Source organism: Strix aluco, chromosome 24, assembly GCF_031877795.1.
Source record: "Strix aluco isolate bStrAlu1 chromosome 24, bStrAlu1.hap1, whole genome shotgun sequence".
Taxonomy (NCBI): domain Eukaryota; kingdom Metazoa; phylum Chordata; class Aves; order Strigiformes; family Strigidae; genus Strix; species Strix aluco.
The window spans coordinates 7,898,217-7,916,636 of record NC_133954.1 but is presented as its reverse complement, the minus strand read 5'-3'; the positions used below and the strand labels follow the sequence as shown (position 1 = coordinate 7,916,636).

General features: G+C 47.3%; 2 protein-coding genes across 8 annotated transcripts; one reads left to right on the top strand and one right to left on the bottom strand.

Annotated features, from left to right (window-relative positions):
- Window positions 1-619: 619 nt before the first annotated feature.
- On the bottom strand, window positions 620-13,948 carry CALCOCO2 (calcium binding and coiled-coil domain 2). Of its 6 annotated transcripts, none has more exons than XM_074849150.1 (15): window positions 13,261-13,948; window positions 11,741-11,929; window positions 10,786-10,888; window positions 10,282-10,415; window positions 9,685-9,810; window positions 9,079-9,197; window positions 8,877-8,967; window positions 8,058-8,183; window positions 7,460-7,587; window positions 7,258-7,348; window positions 6,371-6,493; window positions 3,958-4,053; window positions 3,141-3,258; window positions 2,703-2,737; window positions 620-2,177 (listed from the first exon to the last, which is right to left on the bottom strand). In XM_074849150.1, exons 2-15 carry the CDS (start codon window positions 11,918-11,920, stop codon window positions 2,001-2,003), a joined length of 1,647 nt encoding a protein of 548 aa, XP_074705251.1. In that variant the 5' UTR covers window positions 11,921-11,929; window positions 13,261-13,948; the 3' UTR covers window positions 620-2,000. The 6 variants fall into 6 exon arrangements, 5 of the variants coding, with proteins under 5 accessions (XP_074705251.1, XP_074705254.1, XP_074705252.1 ...); XM_074849153.1 differs by having other exon boundaries at window positions 7,460-7,578; XM_074849151.1 differs by having other exon boundaries at window positions 13,636-13,948.
- A 188-nt stretch (window positions 13,949-14,136) lies between these two features.
- Window positions 14,137-16,711, top strand: ATP5MC1 (ATP synthase membrane subunit c locus 1). 2 transcript variants are annotated; one of them, XM_074849764.1, is made up of 5 exons: window positions 14,137-14,230; window positions 14,771-14,819; window positions 15,412-15,489; window positions 15,746-15,921; window positions 16,487-16,711. In XM_074849764.1, exons 2-5 carry the CDS (start codon window positions 14,781-14,783, stop codon window positions 16,599-16,601), a joined length of 408 nt encoding a protein of 135 aa, XP_074705865.1. In that variant the 5' UTR covers window positions 14,137-14,230; window positions 14,771-14,780; the 3' UTR covers window positions 16,602-16,711. The 2 variants fall into 2 exon arrangements, with proteins under 2 accessions (XP_074705865.1, XP_074705864.1); XM_074849763.1 differs by having other exon boundaries at window positions 14,211-14,291.
- Window positions 16,712-18,420: the final 1,709 nt, after the last annotated feature.

Below are 18,420 nucleotides of genomic sequence, written 5' to 3'. Positions count from 1 at the left end.
GCATGAAGACGTACGGGAAAAGGTTGGGGGGGAAAAGCATTTTCTTGAAAAACAATGGGACTTTTCCTGAGGAAACAAGTGTTCGGCTAAAAATGAGCCTCATTTTGATGTAATGTTCTATTGTCAAAATTGGCATAAAGCTATGCCAGGAATGTTGAGATATACTATAGTAATCAAATAATGTCAAAACATGTACAATACCGAGTATTTTTTAAATAATATTTTATCATCCTGAGTGAGGGGGTTTTCAGCTTTTCCTCCTAGCCTAGGGCAGAAAGGTGTTGATACACTGGCCGTTCCTATGACCCAGAAGAAATTCGGCCAGCTCTAGCTTTTTAGATCAGCACTACTGGGAATGGATATAAATAAACAGATCCCATGCAGCTCATTTTACTTTCCTGATTCATTCTCTTATCCCATACTATCCTTTGGCCTTCATGATATATTCCCATGCTGTGAGGAGCCACAGAGGACAAACCAGTTAAAATACGTGCTTTTTGTTAAACAAAACAGTCTTGCTACCTGCAGGGATACCATGTTGCATGCTAAAAGTTATTCAGAGAGGTGCTTAAGTACTTTGTTAGAAGCTTCAGCAAGTAATGGAAAGCCTACAAACAGCTGCCTTAAGACCCCATCAAACCCTCCAATTTATTTCTTTAAGAATGAACATAGACATCTTTTTTAAAGGTTTTATCCATATAGCTTTGATTTTTTTCACTCTTATTTTCTTTTACAGGTTTTTTAAATAATGCTTACCAGTTAGTACACCTCAAGAGAGAAATACTCTATTTAAACCTAGACTGATAAAAAGTTTGTGTAGAATCAAAATATCAAAAAAAAAAAAATTTGAAGCTTTTGTTACTCTCAATATTCTTAAAACTCTATATAAACTTCTCAGTATTTTCTACTGCTTCAGTTATTCAGCAGGAAACAGTCTAATACAGCTGGATATTAAATCTTTCCCCATTTGTGTTTGCATGGAAAAAAGAGCTGTTAATCATAAATAGAAAATTCTGAAGCAGAAATACAAATAGTAACTGGGTAACCTGTGCACAAAGCACTAACATCCCAAGGCACTTACTTTTGAATCACAATGTTTTGGTTTGAGAACAGCTTCTTCTTGTTAAATCAAGAAGGTTTAGAAACATAAAAGAGAAAGAATCTAATTTTATAATTTATTTTAAATGAGGATGCCCAATTTCTGATTGAGAGGCTATTTATCCTCTGTGCCACCAAGACAACTCAGCTACTGCTTTCCTGTGGGCTCCACGCCATAGTGACCTTCCCCATTTCAGAAATTTCAGGTTTTCCTCATTCTGAGATGGATGGTGCCTCACCCTACAACAAGCTGTGCTGCCTACTTTGCTGGAAGGAGGGCCCCAGACCTTCAGATCTTCAAGTAGATATTTAGTCTCTTTATAAACATGTATCTTTCACTTGCTTTATGACTGATGGTAAAAGATGTATTTTTATTTAGGCTTTTTTACTTATTAATAATTAATTCTACTGAGCAGGACTGAAAGTGTGATTATACAATGTTCCTGGTCTTTGGTTAGCAATCACAGTGCTATATTAAAGAATAAACCCATTATAATGCAGCTGTATCAGCCAAATACAGAAAACTGCTGTACTGCAACCCATCAATTGGATCCCTACCTGAATGAACAGTTACATGGCCAATCCTGTTCTAAAGAACTGGTACCACATTCAGCTAAATTTGAATGAGGATTTGTAACTCATTTAACAAGCACATATACTTGGATCCAAGACAGAGGACTTAAATCTGATGACGGTGATTCAGTTTCAGGATGTGCACGTCTGACCTGATTTATGTGTTGGTCGTATGCTACATGGCACAGAAAGCTCAGAATTACAGTGCTAGTGGTATAGTCAGTCTTGTCTGGGTGATCTTAGCATGAATTAAGCCTACACAGTGATTTTGGTCTATTCTATACTGCGGCCTCTGCCACCTATTCTACAGCGCAGATATAAACTCAGAATTATTCCAGGTCATGACAAAACATATGGTCATCAAACACCTGCTTATTGGACTTTTCAAAGGTCTCGCTGCAGAATGGGCACTCCAGCAGATGGCTGTGCACATGGGCCTCATACTGACTTGTCTCAATATCTTCAGGAAATACTTCATTGCACATGGGACATTTCCTTAGAGAAGCCTGAAGTACAAAGCAAATGCAAATAAAGTCAGTTAAAAAATTATATTGAAAGAGAAGAAGCAGAAAGGTTTAGTAGACAGATATTATCACTGTTGGACAAGTCTTTCTGACTTCTAACATTCTCAAGCTTTCAAATATCTCCAGGCTTCTCTAAATAGCATTTAAAAGTCAAGAGCTTCTGTGAGGTGCCCTGACTTTCCATCCTTCATAGCACATGTCCATGTCTCCAGTACGAAACAAGGTTTTGAGCAGTTGCATGCTGCTCATTCTGACATTAGAAGCTGCCAAGAGCTGGGCCTTAAAGATTAAGGTCAACAGTTTCCTTTCTCTTCCTTAAGATATATAACTCTCATTAATTCTACACGTTAAGCATACATGGCTCCATTCTGCTGTCTGCTATCTTACGAGGACTAAACCAGTATGTAGACAATTGGCTACAGAGCTGAACTTGGAGCTTTCTATTTCAAACCACCAGTTCATGCGCATAAACACTAATTCATGTCCAGTTGTGTCCATTTTACTTACATCTGCAGCTCCTGCTCCCAGGTTTGCTCCTGCAGCTGGAAAAAGAAGTCCATTTAGCCACAGCAAAATGATTAACAATGTGATGTGCTGATAACTAGTAATTCCTGAAACATGAGGATGTGGCTCTGGATCTAAACCTCCATATTTAGGACTATCGAAACTGGATATAAGCACAGAACTAACAGTCTCACAGCTGAATAAACTAGCTAATAGTTGTCTCTCTTGGCAGAAAATGAACAGACAGCTGATCACTTAAGTCAACTCTCAACACCTGGCAGCATTTTGCAGCTGCCAAGTCATCTGCACACATGCAAAGCTGCACAGAGGTGCTGCTAATAATGTCTTTTCTACAGCATTCAATTCGAGAGGGAGGATAATTTGCTGAGACTTTAACTGCCATGTATTTGCAGTTTCAGACAGAACGCCAAGTAATCTCACCATAATATGGATTTCCAAACAGAAGGCCTCCTAGTTCAGAAGCTGGAATTGAAGTTTGAGCTGGTGAAGAAGCCTGCGAGAGATGCCTCAGAAGATTGTCATTCTGTTTCCTTAGTTTCTGCAAAGGGACAGAAGGTCAGAATGAATTTCCAGAAGCTCAGGAGACCATTTCAGAGAAAAGTCCTACTTCGCACTAAAATAGATCCTCTGATATCAGAATCAAAATTGCTCTGAACTTCTTTTAGGTAGCTCAGTGTTGGTCCTGCTTGACTGAATGGGAAAGTGAGGTAAGGAAGGACAAGGATCCGTTCTGTGGCCTGCTCGGAAAGGCAGACAGGATGATCACAATAGAGTAATACACTTTAAAAGACAGAAGATTATACTGAAGTCATGCAGAGTATGGAACAAATCTGAGCAGTCATTGCTTAGACTGGACAAAAATGCTATGACCATTTAAATGCGTAAGTCCATTCATACCAGTGGTGTCAGAATTAAGGTAACATTAGGGGCTTTTGAAAATCTCCGTGCTATTATGGGTCAACCAATCTATTCTGTGGTGGGGGAAAAAGGTGCAAGTTTTTTGACCCTTCCTCTTAGGTTGTACAGACGTGACAGCAACAACAGGCTGTGAGTGTACCCACAGAGTCACCTGTACGTGCCTGCAGACAGCCTGGCAGCCGGGTTTGGGTGATGGGCCACGTGCAGGCATGATTAGGACCCGTTTGGTAGAAGGGTTAATGGAACTGAACGCTAGACTGAGTGATTAGTGTCATATTCAACACAGGAGAAAGGCGAGGGAGTTGAGCCACATTCTCACCTGATTTTCCTCATCAGCTTCCTTCTTTCTTGCCTGCAGAACCCGAACCAAACCCTTCTGCTCCTCAAGTTCTTTAATTAAGTTGGAGTTCTGTTGCTGTGAAGGAAGAGTGTTATTTGGGAAACTGGCAAATAAAACAGTGACAGATCCAGTGCTTGGAGCTGTCTCATGCTGCATTTATTACCAAGAAATAACCCTTCACTTTCAATGGGAGTCTTACCACTTCATAGTTTGTCCCCTAGGATATCCCCACGTCACCACTCACACTCTATTTTCATTACAACGTGTGAGATGACACATGACCTCTGAAGGGTCAAAGAAAGAGGGAGGTTGAAGAAAAGGAACACAAACAGCTGAAAAATCCACCCTGGCAGGTGAGAGCTAGCCAAGTCTGCCGGGCTTCCTGGTGCTGCAAGGCTTGCATTGACGCTGGATAGCTAACACATCCTTAGGAATTAATCTTGTAGCTGACTCCTGAATTCAATCAGTAAATTAGGTAAGATGGAGCACTCAGGGATTCTGCAGTCATTCTCAAAGCATCACTCTGAGAATCCTGAACATTTGGCATCACAGCGGAGGTAATCACATCATCTATTTTAGGCATCTAATTTTCAATGTTGAAGTGAGGGTAGAGCCTCCAAAAGCCTCCTGAGTAGCACAGACAGAGGGAGAAGCACCTTTAGAAGGTCACTCAGGGCAACAGGCTAAAGATGATGTGACGGCCTCAGTCATTGCCAATGATGGTTTCTTCAGTGGAAAGAAATGCCACAGCATGCTGCCCTTTTATATCCTTCACATTCCTTCAAGGAGTGATTTCCAGTGCTGAGGTTTGTCTATCACTTCTAAAAGGTCTGCAGAAGCTACCTAAGAAAAGCAAGACTTTTGTCCATAAACTTGAATTTGTTATACACATAGAAATCTGCAACATCACAGGGAAATTGTGATGGTTCAGCAACTCAAAAGAAGGTGGAAAAGAGTGCTGTGAGTGAATCTCAGCTCCCCTGCACAGGTACCAGCAGGTTCCATACAATACAGCAGAGCTCTGTGCTCAGCACTTTTAGGACCATCTCCCCAGCTGCCAGCAACGCTGGGCACCTGCTCATCCTGCAGACAGGGGGACAGACAAAGTGAGAGTTTGGCCTCTGACCCCTTCAAGTTTTCCATGCAATGTTCAAGCTCCTTATTTTGCTCCTTCTGCACAGAAATCCCAGATTTTCACAAGCAGAGTTGCAAAGAGGTGTCAGAGAAGGATGTGGGTGAGAGCACCAAAGTACGGAACAGAAACTTTGCATTGTTTACAGCTTATTTTGGTGCATTCTGAGCATATTGCATTTATGTTATTGATTATTAAATGCTAAATTTGAGATATTAAGGATAAGAAAGAGTCAAAAACATCAGAGGAGAGAGGGGAGGGGAGGGGGGAGGGGAGGGGAGGGGAGGGGAGGGGAGGGGAGGGGAGGGGAGAGGAGAGGAGAGGAGAGGAGAGGAGAGGAGAGGAGAGGAGAGGAGAGGAGAGGAGAGGAGAGGAGAGGAGAGGAGAGGAGAGGAGAGGAGAGGAGAGGAGAGGAGAGGAGAGGAGAGGAGAGGAGAGGAGAGGAGAGGAGAGGAGAGGAGAGGAGAGGAGAGGAGAGGAGAGGAGAGGAGAGGAGAGGAGAGGAGAGGAGAGGAGAGGAGAGGAGAGGAGAGGAGAGGAGAGGAGAGGAGAGGAGAGGAGAGGAGAGGAGAGGAGAGGAGAGGAGAGGAGAGGAGAGGAGAGGAGAGGAGAGGAGAGGAGAGGAGAGGAGAGGAGAGGAGAGGAGAGGAGAGGAGAGGAGAGGAGAGGAGAGGAGAGGAGAGGAGAGGAGAGGAGAGGAGAGGAGAGGAGAGGAGAGGAGAGGAGAGGAGAGGAGCAAGGTTGCTGCCTCACACCAATTACTAGTCAGCTTCCTGTTGGGAGGTAAAATTAACAGCATATAGTCTGGGCAGATTTAGGGTAACTTGTTTTATTCACCCCTAAGTCCCAGTCCTGAAACAATTATGCTCAGATGCAATGACTCGCAATCAGCCGAATATTAATCCTGATTTTCCACCGATTTACTTTATCCCCTGAGCTGACTCAAAAGAGATCAAGACAGAGACTGAATGTTCCTGCTACAGAGAATCAGAATTACAATCTCTAGTTACACAGATGTTTCTTCCAGAACTAAAATGTATACTATAAGAATAGATGTAGACTGTAAGAATCTGTCAGATGGTGTGTTCACAGAACCACCTATGAGGACACTCACGCCACCATGGACACTTCTCTTTCTGTCACGGAATCCCTTAGATTCTTGTAAGATTGAGCAATATTTGAACGTGTTCACTGCTGAGGATGCCTCAATCTCTCCAGCCTGGCTCCTCCAAGCACCGTGATAATCAGGGAAGGCTTTACCTGTTGACTTCTACTCATGCGTAACTGCTGATTCTCTTCCTTTAAATGTTCAAGCTCCTCTGCCTTGTCACGGTCCATGAGAGACAAGTTTTCCACTTCTTTCTCATAACTCAACACCTGAGACTAAGGAGAGAGATGAGTGGGCAAAAAGTGAAGATCAAACAGCACAGGCACCTTTTGCTACAGAAGGCAAAGCTCCAGAAACTATGGTCGCTTGAATTTTTTTTCTGCAAACATTTTTTCATTAAAACCTTTGTAGAAACTGGAGATATACTGGAGCTGATGTATTCATCAGAACACAGTATTCATTCATACGTTCTGTGAAGAGCTAAGTTTCAACACAACACTTCTAGTCTGGGAAGTCAGAGGAGAGAGAGAAAAACAGAGACTCTATAGCCTGATGGTTAACCCATCATTCTGGGTCTCCTGTGACCCAAACCTAACAACTAAGCTATTTTCAATCTACCTTCTCCCTTCACACACCTCCCAGCTAGGCTTGTTTTCACTGAAGTACTGAATATAATTATCAAATGTTTTCTAAAACAGAAGTGTTTTCTGCCTGAATCATTAGCTAGCAGGAGGTAAACAGTGGAATTTTGATCAACTTCATGAGCAAGCAAAGGGGATGTTTTTAGAGAATAAAATCCTTACAGTTTCTCTTAGCACATCACCCTCAAACATTCCTTCCAGAATAGAGCATTCTTGAGGTTTTCTGGAGGTCAAATCATATCAAAGATTGACATTTTCCTAAAGAACCCACATAACCAAAAAAGAAACTCATACACCACCTACTTGTGCTCAAGATTGTTCACGCCTCTGTCAGAGGGAAACCGATTCCATCAGAGACAGTTTGTAAAAGTAAAGGTGAGCAGCTGTATGTTTGCTACCTGCAGCTGATCCATGTGATCCAGGGCTGTTTTCAGTCTGGTGTCCAGTTGTTCCTTGTCAGAGATCACGTTCTGAATTTGCGCTTTGAGTCTACTCAGAACAAATCAAAACACACCATACATTCACAGGTGGAAATTTAATCCATCAAGGCAAGGTGCTTACAGGAAATCCTGTTTTGAGATGTGCTGTAAATACACTTACTCGTGCAGTTCTGCCTTTCTGCAGTCATCCAGCTCCTTTAGATGTTGCTTTTCCTTTTTCAGGGAATTCAGCTCCAGCTCCAGGTTCTCTGTGTTGCTCCTTAGAGACTCTAAATTGTTCTGCAGCTCCTGAAAATCACAGTGAGGTTAACAGGAGCTAAATGGGACCCAAACACTGGAACTGCAAGAACCCTCAAATGCAACACTGCCAGGCAGCCCATGTGAAGGAGGAAAATCTCTCCTTTGCATCCTGACAAGGCTTTCAGCCCTTGATGCATTTATATGAAGCCCTGAGCAAAACTTCAGGAGGAAACGGTAGCGATAACGTGATTTCAGGACAGCCTACGTAACATTTTTGAACACTCTCCTTCCTGTCCATTCCTGGCTCCCGTGCCTGAAGATGTCTCCTGTTCATCATTATCCTTCTTATTGCAGTAGAGGTGTCGTATGATTTGGTAAAGGATTAAACAGATAATATGGGGAGAAACCTCCTAAATTTTCTCCTGGAAGCATACAGTGAAACAAGACCTGACTCAGTCCCTCTTCATCCTTCAGGCTTACAGCTTATTCTAACTTCTTATATTAACTTTTTTGTGTACCTGTGTGTTCTTGAGCTCTTCCTGCAGATCGCTGTTTTGTTTCTGGAGACCTGCACAGCTTGCTTGCAGCTCCTCCTTTTCTTTAAGCAAATTTTTATTTTGTAGTTCAATCTTTTCCATTTCTCCCTGGCAAGAAACAAAGTCATGTGGTCATACAGGAGCACCGAAAAGCTCCATTCCAAATAGCACAGGGTGAAGAGCAAAGCAAGCTGAGCCCTGCACAGGGAACACCGTGTACCTCCCCGTGCCTTCACTACTAGCACAGACCAGACTGCTGCTTCCCTCTCCCCAGCCTGCCCAAAGCTGACCCTCAACCCAGTTCCTGAACACTGAGCACATACTACCCTGATCTTTGGAGATGCTCAACGCCTTCTGTGTCTGCAGAAGTCGCAGAGGCAGAGCTCTGGGGCTTCTTGCAGTTTGTTAGATCAGGACCATGTGTGCAGTCTAGTCATTAACAAAAGGGCTGCACACAAGACACTGCAAAGAGAGTGCTTGGCTTCACAGCACCTCAACTGTTGGCCATGGGCATGTGCTTACTCCGTTTAATGGCAGGCTGTTACCATAAAAATGACATTTTCATTTACAAATATTCAAAATGCCCTGAAACACTATGTTTTAAGTCACTCCCCATTACAAAGAGCTCACAAGACAAGTGAAAAATGGCAGGTAGAGAAGAAAAGGCTGCCCAGATTTGTGTGACAGATCACTAGCAAAGCTTGTACACCGCATACTGGCTCAAGATTGTTCACTCCTCTGTCAGAGGGAAACCGGTTCCATCAGAGACAGTTCATAAAAGCAAAGCTGTATGTTTGCTACCTGCAGCTGATCCATGTGATCCAGGGCTGTTTTCAGTCTGGTGTCCAGTTGTTCCTTGTCAGAGATCACGTTCTGAATTTGCGCTTTGAGTCTACTCAGAACAAATCAAAACACACCATACATTCACAGGTGGAAATTTAATCCATCAAGGCAAGGTGCTTACAGGAAATCCTGTTTTGAGATGTGCTGTAAATACACTTACTCGTGCAGTTCTGCCTCTCTGCAGTCATCCAGCTCCTTTAGATGTTGCTTTTCCTTTTTCAGGGAATTCAGCTCCAGCTCCAGATTCTCTGTGTTGCTCCTTAGAGACTCTAAATTGTCCTGAAAATCACAGAGAGGTCAACAGGAGGTAAATGGGACCCAAGCAATACTCCTGCTCTGCACTGGAACTGCAAGAACCCTCAAATGCAACACTGCCAGGCAGCCCATGTGAAGGAGGAAAATCTCTCCTTTGCATCCTGACGACGCTTTCAGCCCCTGATGCATTTATATGAAGCCCTGAGCAAAACTTCAGGAGGAAATGGTAGCGATAACGTGATTTCAGGACAGCCTACATAACATTTTTAAACACTCTCCTTCCTGTCCATTCCTGGCTCCCGTGCCTGAAGATGTCTCCTGTTCATCATTATCCTTCTTATTGCAGTAGAGGTGTCGTATGATTTGGTAAAGGATTAAACAGATAATATGGGGAGAAACCTCCTAAATTTTCTCCTGGAAGCATACAGTGAAGCAAGACCTGACTCAGTCCCTCTTCATCCTTCAGGCTTACAGCTTTATTCTGACTTCTCGTATTAACTTTTTTGTGTACCTGTGTGTTCTTGAGCTCTTCCTGCAGATCGCTGTTTTGTTTCTGGAGTCCTGCACAGCTTGCTTGCAGCTCCTCCTTTTCTTTAAGCAAATTTTTGTGTTGTAGTTCAATCTTTTCCATTTCTCCCTGGCAAGAAACAAAGTCATGTGGTCATACAGGAGCACCGAAAAGCTCCATTCCAAATAGCACAGGGTGAAGAGCAAAGCAAGCTGAGCCCTGCACAGGGAACACCGTGTACCTCCCCGTGCCTTCACTACTAGCACAGACCAGACCATGGGCACGTGCTTACTCCCATTTATTGGTGGGTTGATTCCATAAAAATGACATTTTCTTTTAAAAATATTCAAAACATCCTGAAACATTATGCATTAAGTCACTCTGCATTTCAAAGAGCTCACAATCTAAATGATAAATGGCAGGTAGAGAAAAAAAGGCTGCCCAAATTTGTGTGACAGATCAGTAGAAAAGCCAAGATTAGTATCCAAGTCTGCTGAGTTCTATCTCAGCATCCAATTTACCGGATCACTCCCCGTTAGCAGTGAGCATATGCCACGAAAAGCAGAGGCAGTAAAACGCAGGGGAAGAGAGGACACATACCTGTGTGGTAACCACCAGGATATCATCCTCAGCTTCTGCTCTGAACTGGAAAGGCACACTGGCTCCTCGGACCATGCCATCCTCATCGACGTAGCAGAACTGGTAGTATTCATCATCTTTCGGTAGGTAGCAAGCTTCAAAGAAACACAACAGCCTCATCATATGCAGCTTCTAATTATTCAAGTGTCTTAACTACACAGCACAGAAAGTGAGAACCCCAGAAAACTGAGACATCCTAGTTCAGTATTGTTCCTGCACTGTGAGTAATTCCTTGTGGCAGTGATAAGAACAGTATCACTTAGTCAGGATGGCAGAATTTGGCAGATTCAAAATTTTGTGATTTATTATGGCATTTGAAATAAGTCCCCCAAAGCATGATCCTACAGATATTCTGTAATTCCGAACGTAGCGCTTATTAGTGGCAGCAAAGTGGGAGTCTGCCTGTGCGTGGCTGTGTGTGCTTGTGTACATCCATCCCCCGAGTGACCCAAGCTCCCAACTCACCTTTGAAACAGATCTGTTGTTGCACAGGGGTGTCCCTGTGGATGTCACCGGGCAGAGGAGCCCACATGAATGTGTAACATTCCCGCGTTGTTTTCCATCCCACCTGCAACAGCAAAATTGTTATATGGCATCACTCAGTTCATGTTTATCCTATGGTAATGGGACTGTATTTCCATATAGATCAGTTACTGGGAGGAATTTTGCACTGATATCCTGACTTCTGAGAGTTGTGGTCTATGCATGAAAGAATAATCGGTGTTTGCTCAGCCTTGAAGCTCTTCAGACCACAACAGGTCTGGCACTTTGTCCCTAGGCACAATAAAGATGTTCCATTACACCAGGTTATTACTGAAAGTTTTGGGCCCCTCACCCCAAAAAGGCCACTGAATGACTTGAGCGTGACCAGAGAAGGGCAAGGGAGCTGGTGCAGGGTCTGGAGCACAGGTCTGATGGGGAGCGGCTGAGGGAACTGGGGGGGTTTAGTCTGGAGAAGAGGAGGCTGAGGGGAGACCTCATGGCCCTCTCCAACTCCCTGAAAGGAGGGTGCAGAGAGGGGGGATGAGTCTCTTGAGCCAAGGAACCAGCGGCAGGACAAGAGGGAATGGCCTCAAGCTGCGCCAGGGCAGGGTCAGACTGGCTCTTAGGAAGGATTTCTTTGCAGAAGGGGTTGTTGGGCGTTGGAATGGGCTGCCCAGGGCAGGGGGGGAGTCCCCATCCCTGGAGGGGTTGAAGAGGTGGGTTGACATAGCACTTAGGGATATGGTGTAGTTGGAAACTGCCAGTGCTAGGTTAACGGTTGGACTAGATGATCTTCAAGGTCCTTTCCAACCTAGATGATTCTGTGATTCTGCGAAAAAAAATCCCCAACCCTGTTCTATCAAAGCCCAAGCTATTTGTTTCTGCCTACTTCTGCTTCCTCACACTTGGCACAACCGGTTTCACAGTATTCACTCACCTGGAAGATTCCCACCCAGTCCTTCCCGCGAGGATCAATGTTCTGTGTGAGGGTGTAATAACAGGTTATGTCTTCTCCGGGAACATAAAACTTCTCCACGTTGTTAAAGATGACCTGAGAGAAGTAGCAGTTGTCTAAGAGGACAGCAGAGGTGGGAGGCTCATCGGAGGTCCCATTCATCGTGGAAGTCTACAAGAGGAAAGAATAGCCTGAAAAGCAGGCAGAAGCTTAGATGGAGATTGCAGGGCTGTGCTCAGAAAGGAAAAGGTATCCACAGCTGTGAAGAGTGGTGATAACGGCACTGACAACGGCTGCCTCGGGAGGACGGAGAATTTGTCCTGCTGGGAGCGGAAAACAGGGCAGACCGTAGAAATAGGTGTGGCACAAACATCTCTTGTCCCTGGTGCAGGACACCCAGGGCTGCAGTTTCACTTTTAGTTACCTCAGTAAAGCGAGGAAACGGCGTGCGATTCACCAACTTTCCTACCCTGATGTGCCTTTATGATTTACAGCTCCCAAATGGCAGGGAACTCTTGACAGCCACCAGTCAGAAAAAAGAAAATAAAGCTTCAGGACAGGATGTGAGCCCTTGCTGCCACAAGGCTTAAAAGTAACTTGCAAAGAAAATGAAAGAGTCAGTGCCTGGGTGCAGCAGAACAATGCATTCTGCTGCAAAAAAAAAGATGTTGGTTTTGGCAAAAATACTTGCGATCTTGAAGGAAAACACACCCAGAGGCCGTGCAGAGTGCGCTGATGGCAAAGTCTGCAGTTCACTTCCAGGAAAAGACGACAGGAAGTAGAGTGGGGAAGACATTTTATTAACGTTGAAATTTTTTTACGTGAACAGTCTGTAAGTCATCAGTGAAGGCAGGAGAGGCCCTGCGAGGCCACTGCTGCCCCCCGAGGGGATGGTGACAACCACACCTTCGGGGTGTCGGTAATTATCGGACAGTCCCAGCCCAGAGCCGAGCTAATGAGGTCCCGTTACAGCTCACACGGAGCAGAGCGGAATAAATAACGTTTCCGCCGGTGTTCACCGCCGAGCCTCTCTCCAGGGACTTTCTGGGGTTTTTTGGGGTTTTTTTTCCCCCATTTCTTTCGCTGTTGCCGTTTCATCTTTCATTAACCTGCAGCGCCCCGAAGATGCAGAAAAACCCGGATTCTCCCTTCTCAAGTGAGACCAACTGCCAGCCGCGGTTGGACACCGGGACACCGTGGCTCGGGTGCACCGGGCAGCTCCCCCGCCGCCGGCAGCATGTGCCACGGGGGTCCCCGTTAGCATCCCCCGTGTGCGTGGATTGCCGGCGGAGGGCGGGGAGCGGACCGGGCTGTCCCCCCTCCCCAGACCGGGCACCCTCGACTTCGCCGCCAAGAAACGAAAGTGAAAGTGTCGCCGCCGTTTCGCAGCGCCCCCCCCCCCCGCCCCCCCTGGCCTCCCGTACGGCCCTGGGAGGGGGAATCAGACTCCGGGAGGGGTATACGGGACCCCATCACCACCGCCCCCCCGCCACCTCACTCACCGAGAGGCACGGCTGGAAACCTCCGCGGCTGCGAGGAGGAGGTGGAGGACTAGGAAAGGCAGAGCCCAGCCAGGACACCTCCCCCTGGGCGGCCCCGGCCGCGCTGCTGGGACTTGTAGTCCGGTGCGGGAGTGCCCCCCCCCCCCCATTGGCGGGGTGGGGGAAAACCGGGGACACCAGTGACGGTTGTCCTGGGCCGGCAGGCTCGGGATGGGGGTGGATAAAAGCTCAGGGAGTTTGGAAAAACAGGAAATTAAAAGTCTCGGTAACGATCTACGGCCCTGGGGAGGCCCCTCCAACCGCTCTCCCCCTCCGGGGCACCCCGGTGGGCGAGACACCGGCGACCTTGGGCGGGCCCACCTCCCCTCGGCTCACCCAACGGCGGTCCCCAGCGGTTGAGGCTGCCGGTAACAGGGCACGGAGCCGGACCTTGCCCCTGCACCACGGCCGGGCGGCGATCCCCCTCTCCGGAGCCCGAGCCCCTCCCCGGGGCGACGGCACTAAACCTCAGCTCCAGCGACGCTCAGCCACGGCTGAACCGGGCACTTTAACAAACCACGGGGAAAACGTTCAAATGTTCGAAATGATCTTTTAGGAGAGACTCGGAAGGGAGGCGGGTGCCGGAGCGGGCGCAGCAGCCACCGACACACCGGAGAGAGCGGCCGGGCCCACCCCACCGCCATCATCCCCCCGCCTCTATGGTAACTCTATGGAGCAGCCCCGCGCGCCTTATGGTCCTCTGGAGGACTTCCGGCGCTCCAGCCAATCAGCAAGCACGCAGGGAAAAAAACGAACCAATGGTGGCCCGTGCGGCGACACCGCCCGCGCGCTCCGTAACGCTCTGCCGGATCCTGGTGGGCGGTGCTCGCTCGGCCGCAGCCAATGGGGAGAGCGGAAGTTGTCCCAGGATGCATCGCGCCGTGCGTGGCGGCAGCCAATGAGCGCGGAGGACGCGGGGGGACACGGCAAGGTGAGCGGGGCGGGAGCGCCGCGTTCCTCTCGCCGCCGCAGCTCTGAGCGGCCCCGCGGAGGTGGGACCCGCTCGGCCCGGCAGCTCCCCCTGGACACTGCGGCCCTACCAGTAGCGCGGGGCGAGGGGGGGCTCTGCCGGCCGCGGGGTAGCACCGGGCCCGGGCGGCCGGTGGGGTCGGCGCCCGGCCGTGCCCTTCGCTGGGAGGCGGCAGCCGCGGGGGGCGAGATAAGCGTCGGCGTGTCCGCTGGCCCCACGCATCCCCCCGGGGCTCGGGCGGGCTCAGTTGACCCTTGAGGGGAGGCTTCGACTGTGTTGGGGAGGACAAAAATGCGCCGTTGCGAGTTTTGTCCTGGAAAGACGAGGATTAATGGAGGGAGGGCGGTGGGGAGACACGGAGCCATGCGTGGGGGCGGTGGGGAAAAGCCTCAGGGACGTGGCTCCAGGCAGATGTGTGTCAGTCCCGGGAGGGGCGTGTGGGCTGGTGGCAATGGCATTGGGGTTCCCAATTCCTTTTCTTTTTTTCTTCATTTGTATTAGGTTAAGCAAAATGCAGGCTCCTTTGGCTCTTGTCAGCTCTCCAGCTTTGGTAAGTTGCCTTTCTTAAGCATAATAATTAGGTATAATAATTCTTAGTGGGAATACATGCTTGTGAAATCTTTCTCTGTGGTGCTTGGTTCAAAATACTGTCCTGGCCACCCTCAGCTGAGGTGAGATCGTGTGGGTTTGCTTTACTGTGGATTTAACAAGGAGGGGAAACAAGGTGACCTCTGGTGACCGGAGGGCGATAGCTACCATCTTTGTAGATGTGCATTGAACTGCAGGCCTGAGGGTTTCTCCAGAGATAAATTAACTACCATAGAGACACTCAGTTGTCCCTTTCTCTCAAGGTATGCGTTAGCAAGAGAATGTAGGGAATTGTAGTAATGACTGAGTTGCTGTAGCAGAGATGATGCTTGTTGTGCTGCAGTGTGTGGTCTGTAGTAGTACTGCTCCTGGACTTAATCCAACTGGCTAAAGTAGAAATATCCTAGACTTGCATATGCCTTTGCTTTTTAGTCTTGTTTCATTCTTAAGATGTTTAAAAAAATTCTAAGACATTCATAAAATAACTGCTCTTTTCTGAGGATTAGTGCAGATGTATCCAATTATAGACGTTAACTGTCTGTGTTTCACTTCAGTTCCGGTGCTGTTCCAGGGCTCTGGCCAGACCAGTTTCAGTGTCTGTTTTCAGCAGGCCTGAGGTTCAGACTGTACAGGTGAGAGTCTTACGTGGTAAACTGGGTCCTGTATTTCTGTGCTTGCTACCTGTGATATGTCATGGTTCCTCCTGAGATGGAGGAGTAAGTTTGTATATCAAGAGGATGGCTTTCTAGCCCACGTTGGTGATGGCTTTGCAAGCTTGGCTGACTTTGTTCTGCCTTGAGTAGAGGATAAATGGTGATAATATTTTATTAAAAGAAATATTTATGATTAAAAGTGTCATTATTGTGTTTCTTCTCCTGTATCCCACAGCCAGCTGGCGTTTCCCATCCGCAGCTGACGCGCCGTGAGTTCCAAACCAGTGCTGTTTCCAGGGATATTGACACTGCTGCTAAGTTCATTGGTGCTGGTGCTGCCACGGTCGGGGTGGCTGGGTCAGGAGCGGGTATTGGAACGGTGTTTGGCAGCTTGATCATTGGCTATGCCAGGTAAGTAAGATGCCAGGCTGGCTTGAATTTATTCCCTTCTTCCAGCACTAAATTCAGTAGATTAGTAGAGCTTTCTCTGTAATATATGTCTAGCTCTACATGTGTAGTGTGTATAAGCAGATACTGCGTTTAACTAAATATAAAATGGTGGTTATAGTCCATTATTCTATTAAAATAAATAAGAAAGCAGCTGTTTGAATCTACCCTATACTTCTGAATGATGCAGCTGCTCAGTGGAGCTCTGCCTGCCTCTAGAAGAAATGAAGGGCTAGTTCTTAGCAGGAGCTGTTGCTTGGTACCACCAGGGCGTGTGGAACTGGCCTTCAGGGTTCAACATGTCTACATCACTAAAACCAGGGGAAAATCATGGCTTTCTCATTCCAGCTGATGGCTGCCTGCCATAAAACTGGTGTGTGCTCCAAAATCCGTTGCCTATGTGTCATAATCCTGGCTTTCTGTGATACAGGCTCTGGTTTGGTTTTTTTTTTTCCTCACTGTGGAACTTTTTTTTTCTTTCCCCCCCATCTCTCTCTCTGGTTTGTTCCGCACCTTGAACAACCTACAGGAATCCGTCTCTCAAGCAGCAGCTCTTCTCCTATGCCATCCTGGGGTTTGCCCTGTCTGAGGCCATGGGTCTCTTCTGTTTGATGGTGGCATTCCTTATCCTCTTTGCTATGTGACAACTTCTGGTCCTGGCTGCGGCTTCCATCACTCTGTCCTCTGCGGTTTGAGTCTGCTTCCATCAGAGCGTTCCAGACTGACAATTAAAGAAAAGATTTCTCTAAATAAACTGGTGGCTTTATTTTTTCTTTTTTTTTTTTTTTTTTTATGTTCTGGTCCAGTGGTGGGGAAGTACTTGGGGAAATTGGTGTATTGGCTGAAGAGGGTAATGTCCCAGGTATGGGGGTACCCACTAATAAAGGAGAAGAGGAATATGAAGTGGTGGTGGGAGGGGAGGAAAACTAATGTGAGTCAGTCAGATAAGAGAGGATGGCCTTGAACAGCTCAAATCTATGCAAAAATCCCAACAAGCATTGCCCTAGTGAAGCAAATACTTCCAGATGAGCTGACAAAGCGTTGGTGTTTTCAACTTACTGTTGTTGAAAATGCTATGCCTTTTTTTTTTTTTGCATCTGACTATGTAGAAAAGGTGATGTGTACAGGTGAAGGTGCTTAGAATTTGTTAATGGAGTTTGCTTAACTAAGTTACAAGGACATGAGGATATGCACTTGCCATATCTGAATTTTCTTCCTTAGCAAAGAGCTGCTTTCAAGGTCACGCTATTCATGCTCCTTCTCAAAGCATCAGTTTACACAAAGAACCACAGCGTTATTTCTTCCCTCCCCCAACAGTTACGTGCTTCAACTGTTTTAGCTATTGGGGTATAGTAGAGAGGAGAAATGCTAAAATCTGACCTGAATCTCGGACCTTGTGCCTTGTAGGAAGGTGAGCACTGGGGGAGCTTGTCTTGTTATCTGCTTTAGGTAATTGAATTAATGCAGCTACTGTGTGTGTGCTTAAAACCTCTGCAGCGTGGTTGTGACCTCTTTGGGGGTAGGAATGGGGTGCAGGAGCTGCTCTGTAGTAGCTGCTTACTGTGAGGGGAAGAGGGGCTGAGAAGATTTTTGACTTGGAAAAACTGTCTCTGAGACTTCTTGGAGAAATGTGGCTCTGAAACCAAAAAGAGCTCAAGGGAGACTTGCTGGCTCAGCTAGGGAGGAAAAATCCTACATCCGCAGCCAGGAAAACAACGCTGTTCCATGTGTCTCTGTTTATTCTCCCTTACAGGCAGGGAACTGTGTGTAAGTATCTTCTTGTATCCATGGTGAAACAAAAGTGACCTTGGAACTGGAATCTCTCGGGTGTGGCTGTACCTTGCTCTGAGTAACCGAGCGCTGCTGGGGGGCTCTGGCAGGTGGTGTGAGGGTGCGATGGTTCATGTAGGCCAGAAGCAGAGCTGCTGGGTTTCTGCGAGCTGGAATAACGGCTTCCCCTCTCCGGACAGGCCATTTTGCTTCCTGACCCTTTCCTGAGGGCCTGGAGCACATGTCGTATGAGGAGCAGCTGAGGGAACTGGGGGGGTTTAGTCTGGAGAAGAGGAGGCTGAGGGGAGACCTCCTGGCCCTCTGCAACTCCCTGAAAGGAGGGTGCAGAGAGGGGGGATGAGTCTCTTGAGCCAAGGAACCAGCGGCAGGACAAGAGGGAATGGCCTCAAGCTGCGCCAGGGCAGGGTCAGACTGGCTCTTAGGAAGGATTTCTTTGCAGAAGGGGCTGTTGGGTGTTGGAATGGGCTGCCCAGGGCAGGGGGGGAGTCCCCATCCCTGGAGGGGTTGAAGAGTCGGGTTGAGCCAGCGCTGAGGGATCTGGTGGAGTTGGGAACGGTCAGGGTGAGGTTCACGGTTGGACTGGAGGAGCTTCAAGGGCTTTTCCAACCTGGATGATTCTGGGATTCTGAGGCCGGGCACCCTGGGGAGAGCTCTGGGTGCTGCCTCAGGCCG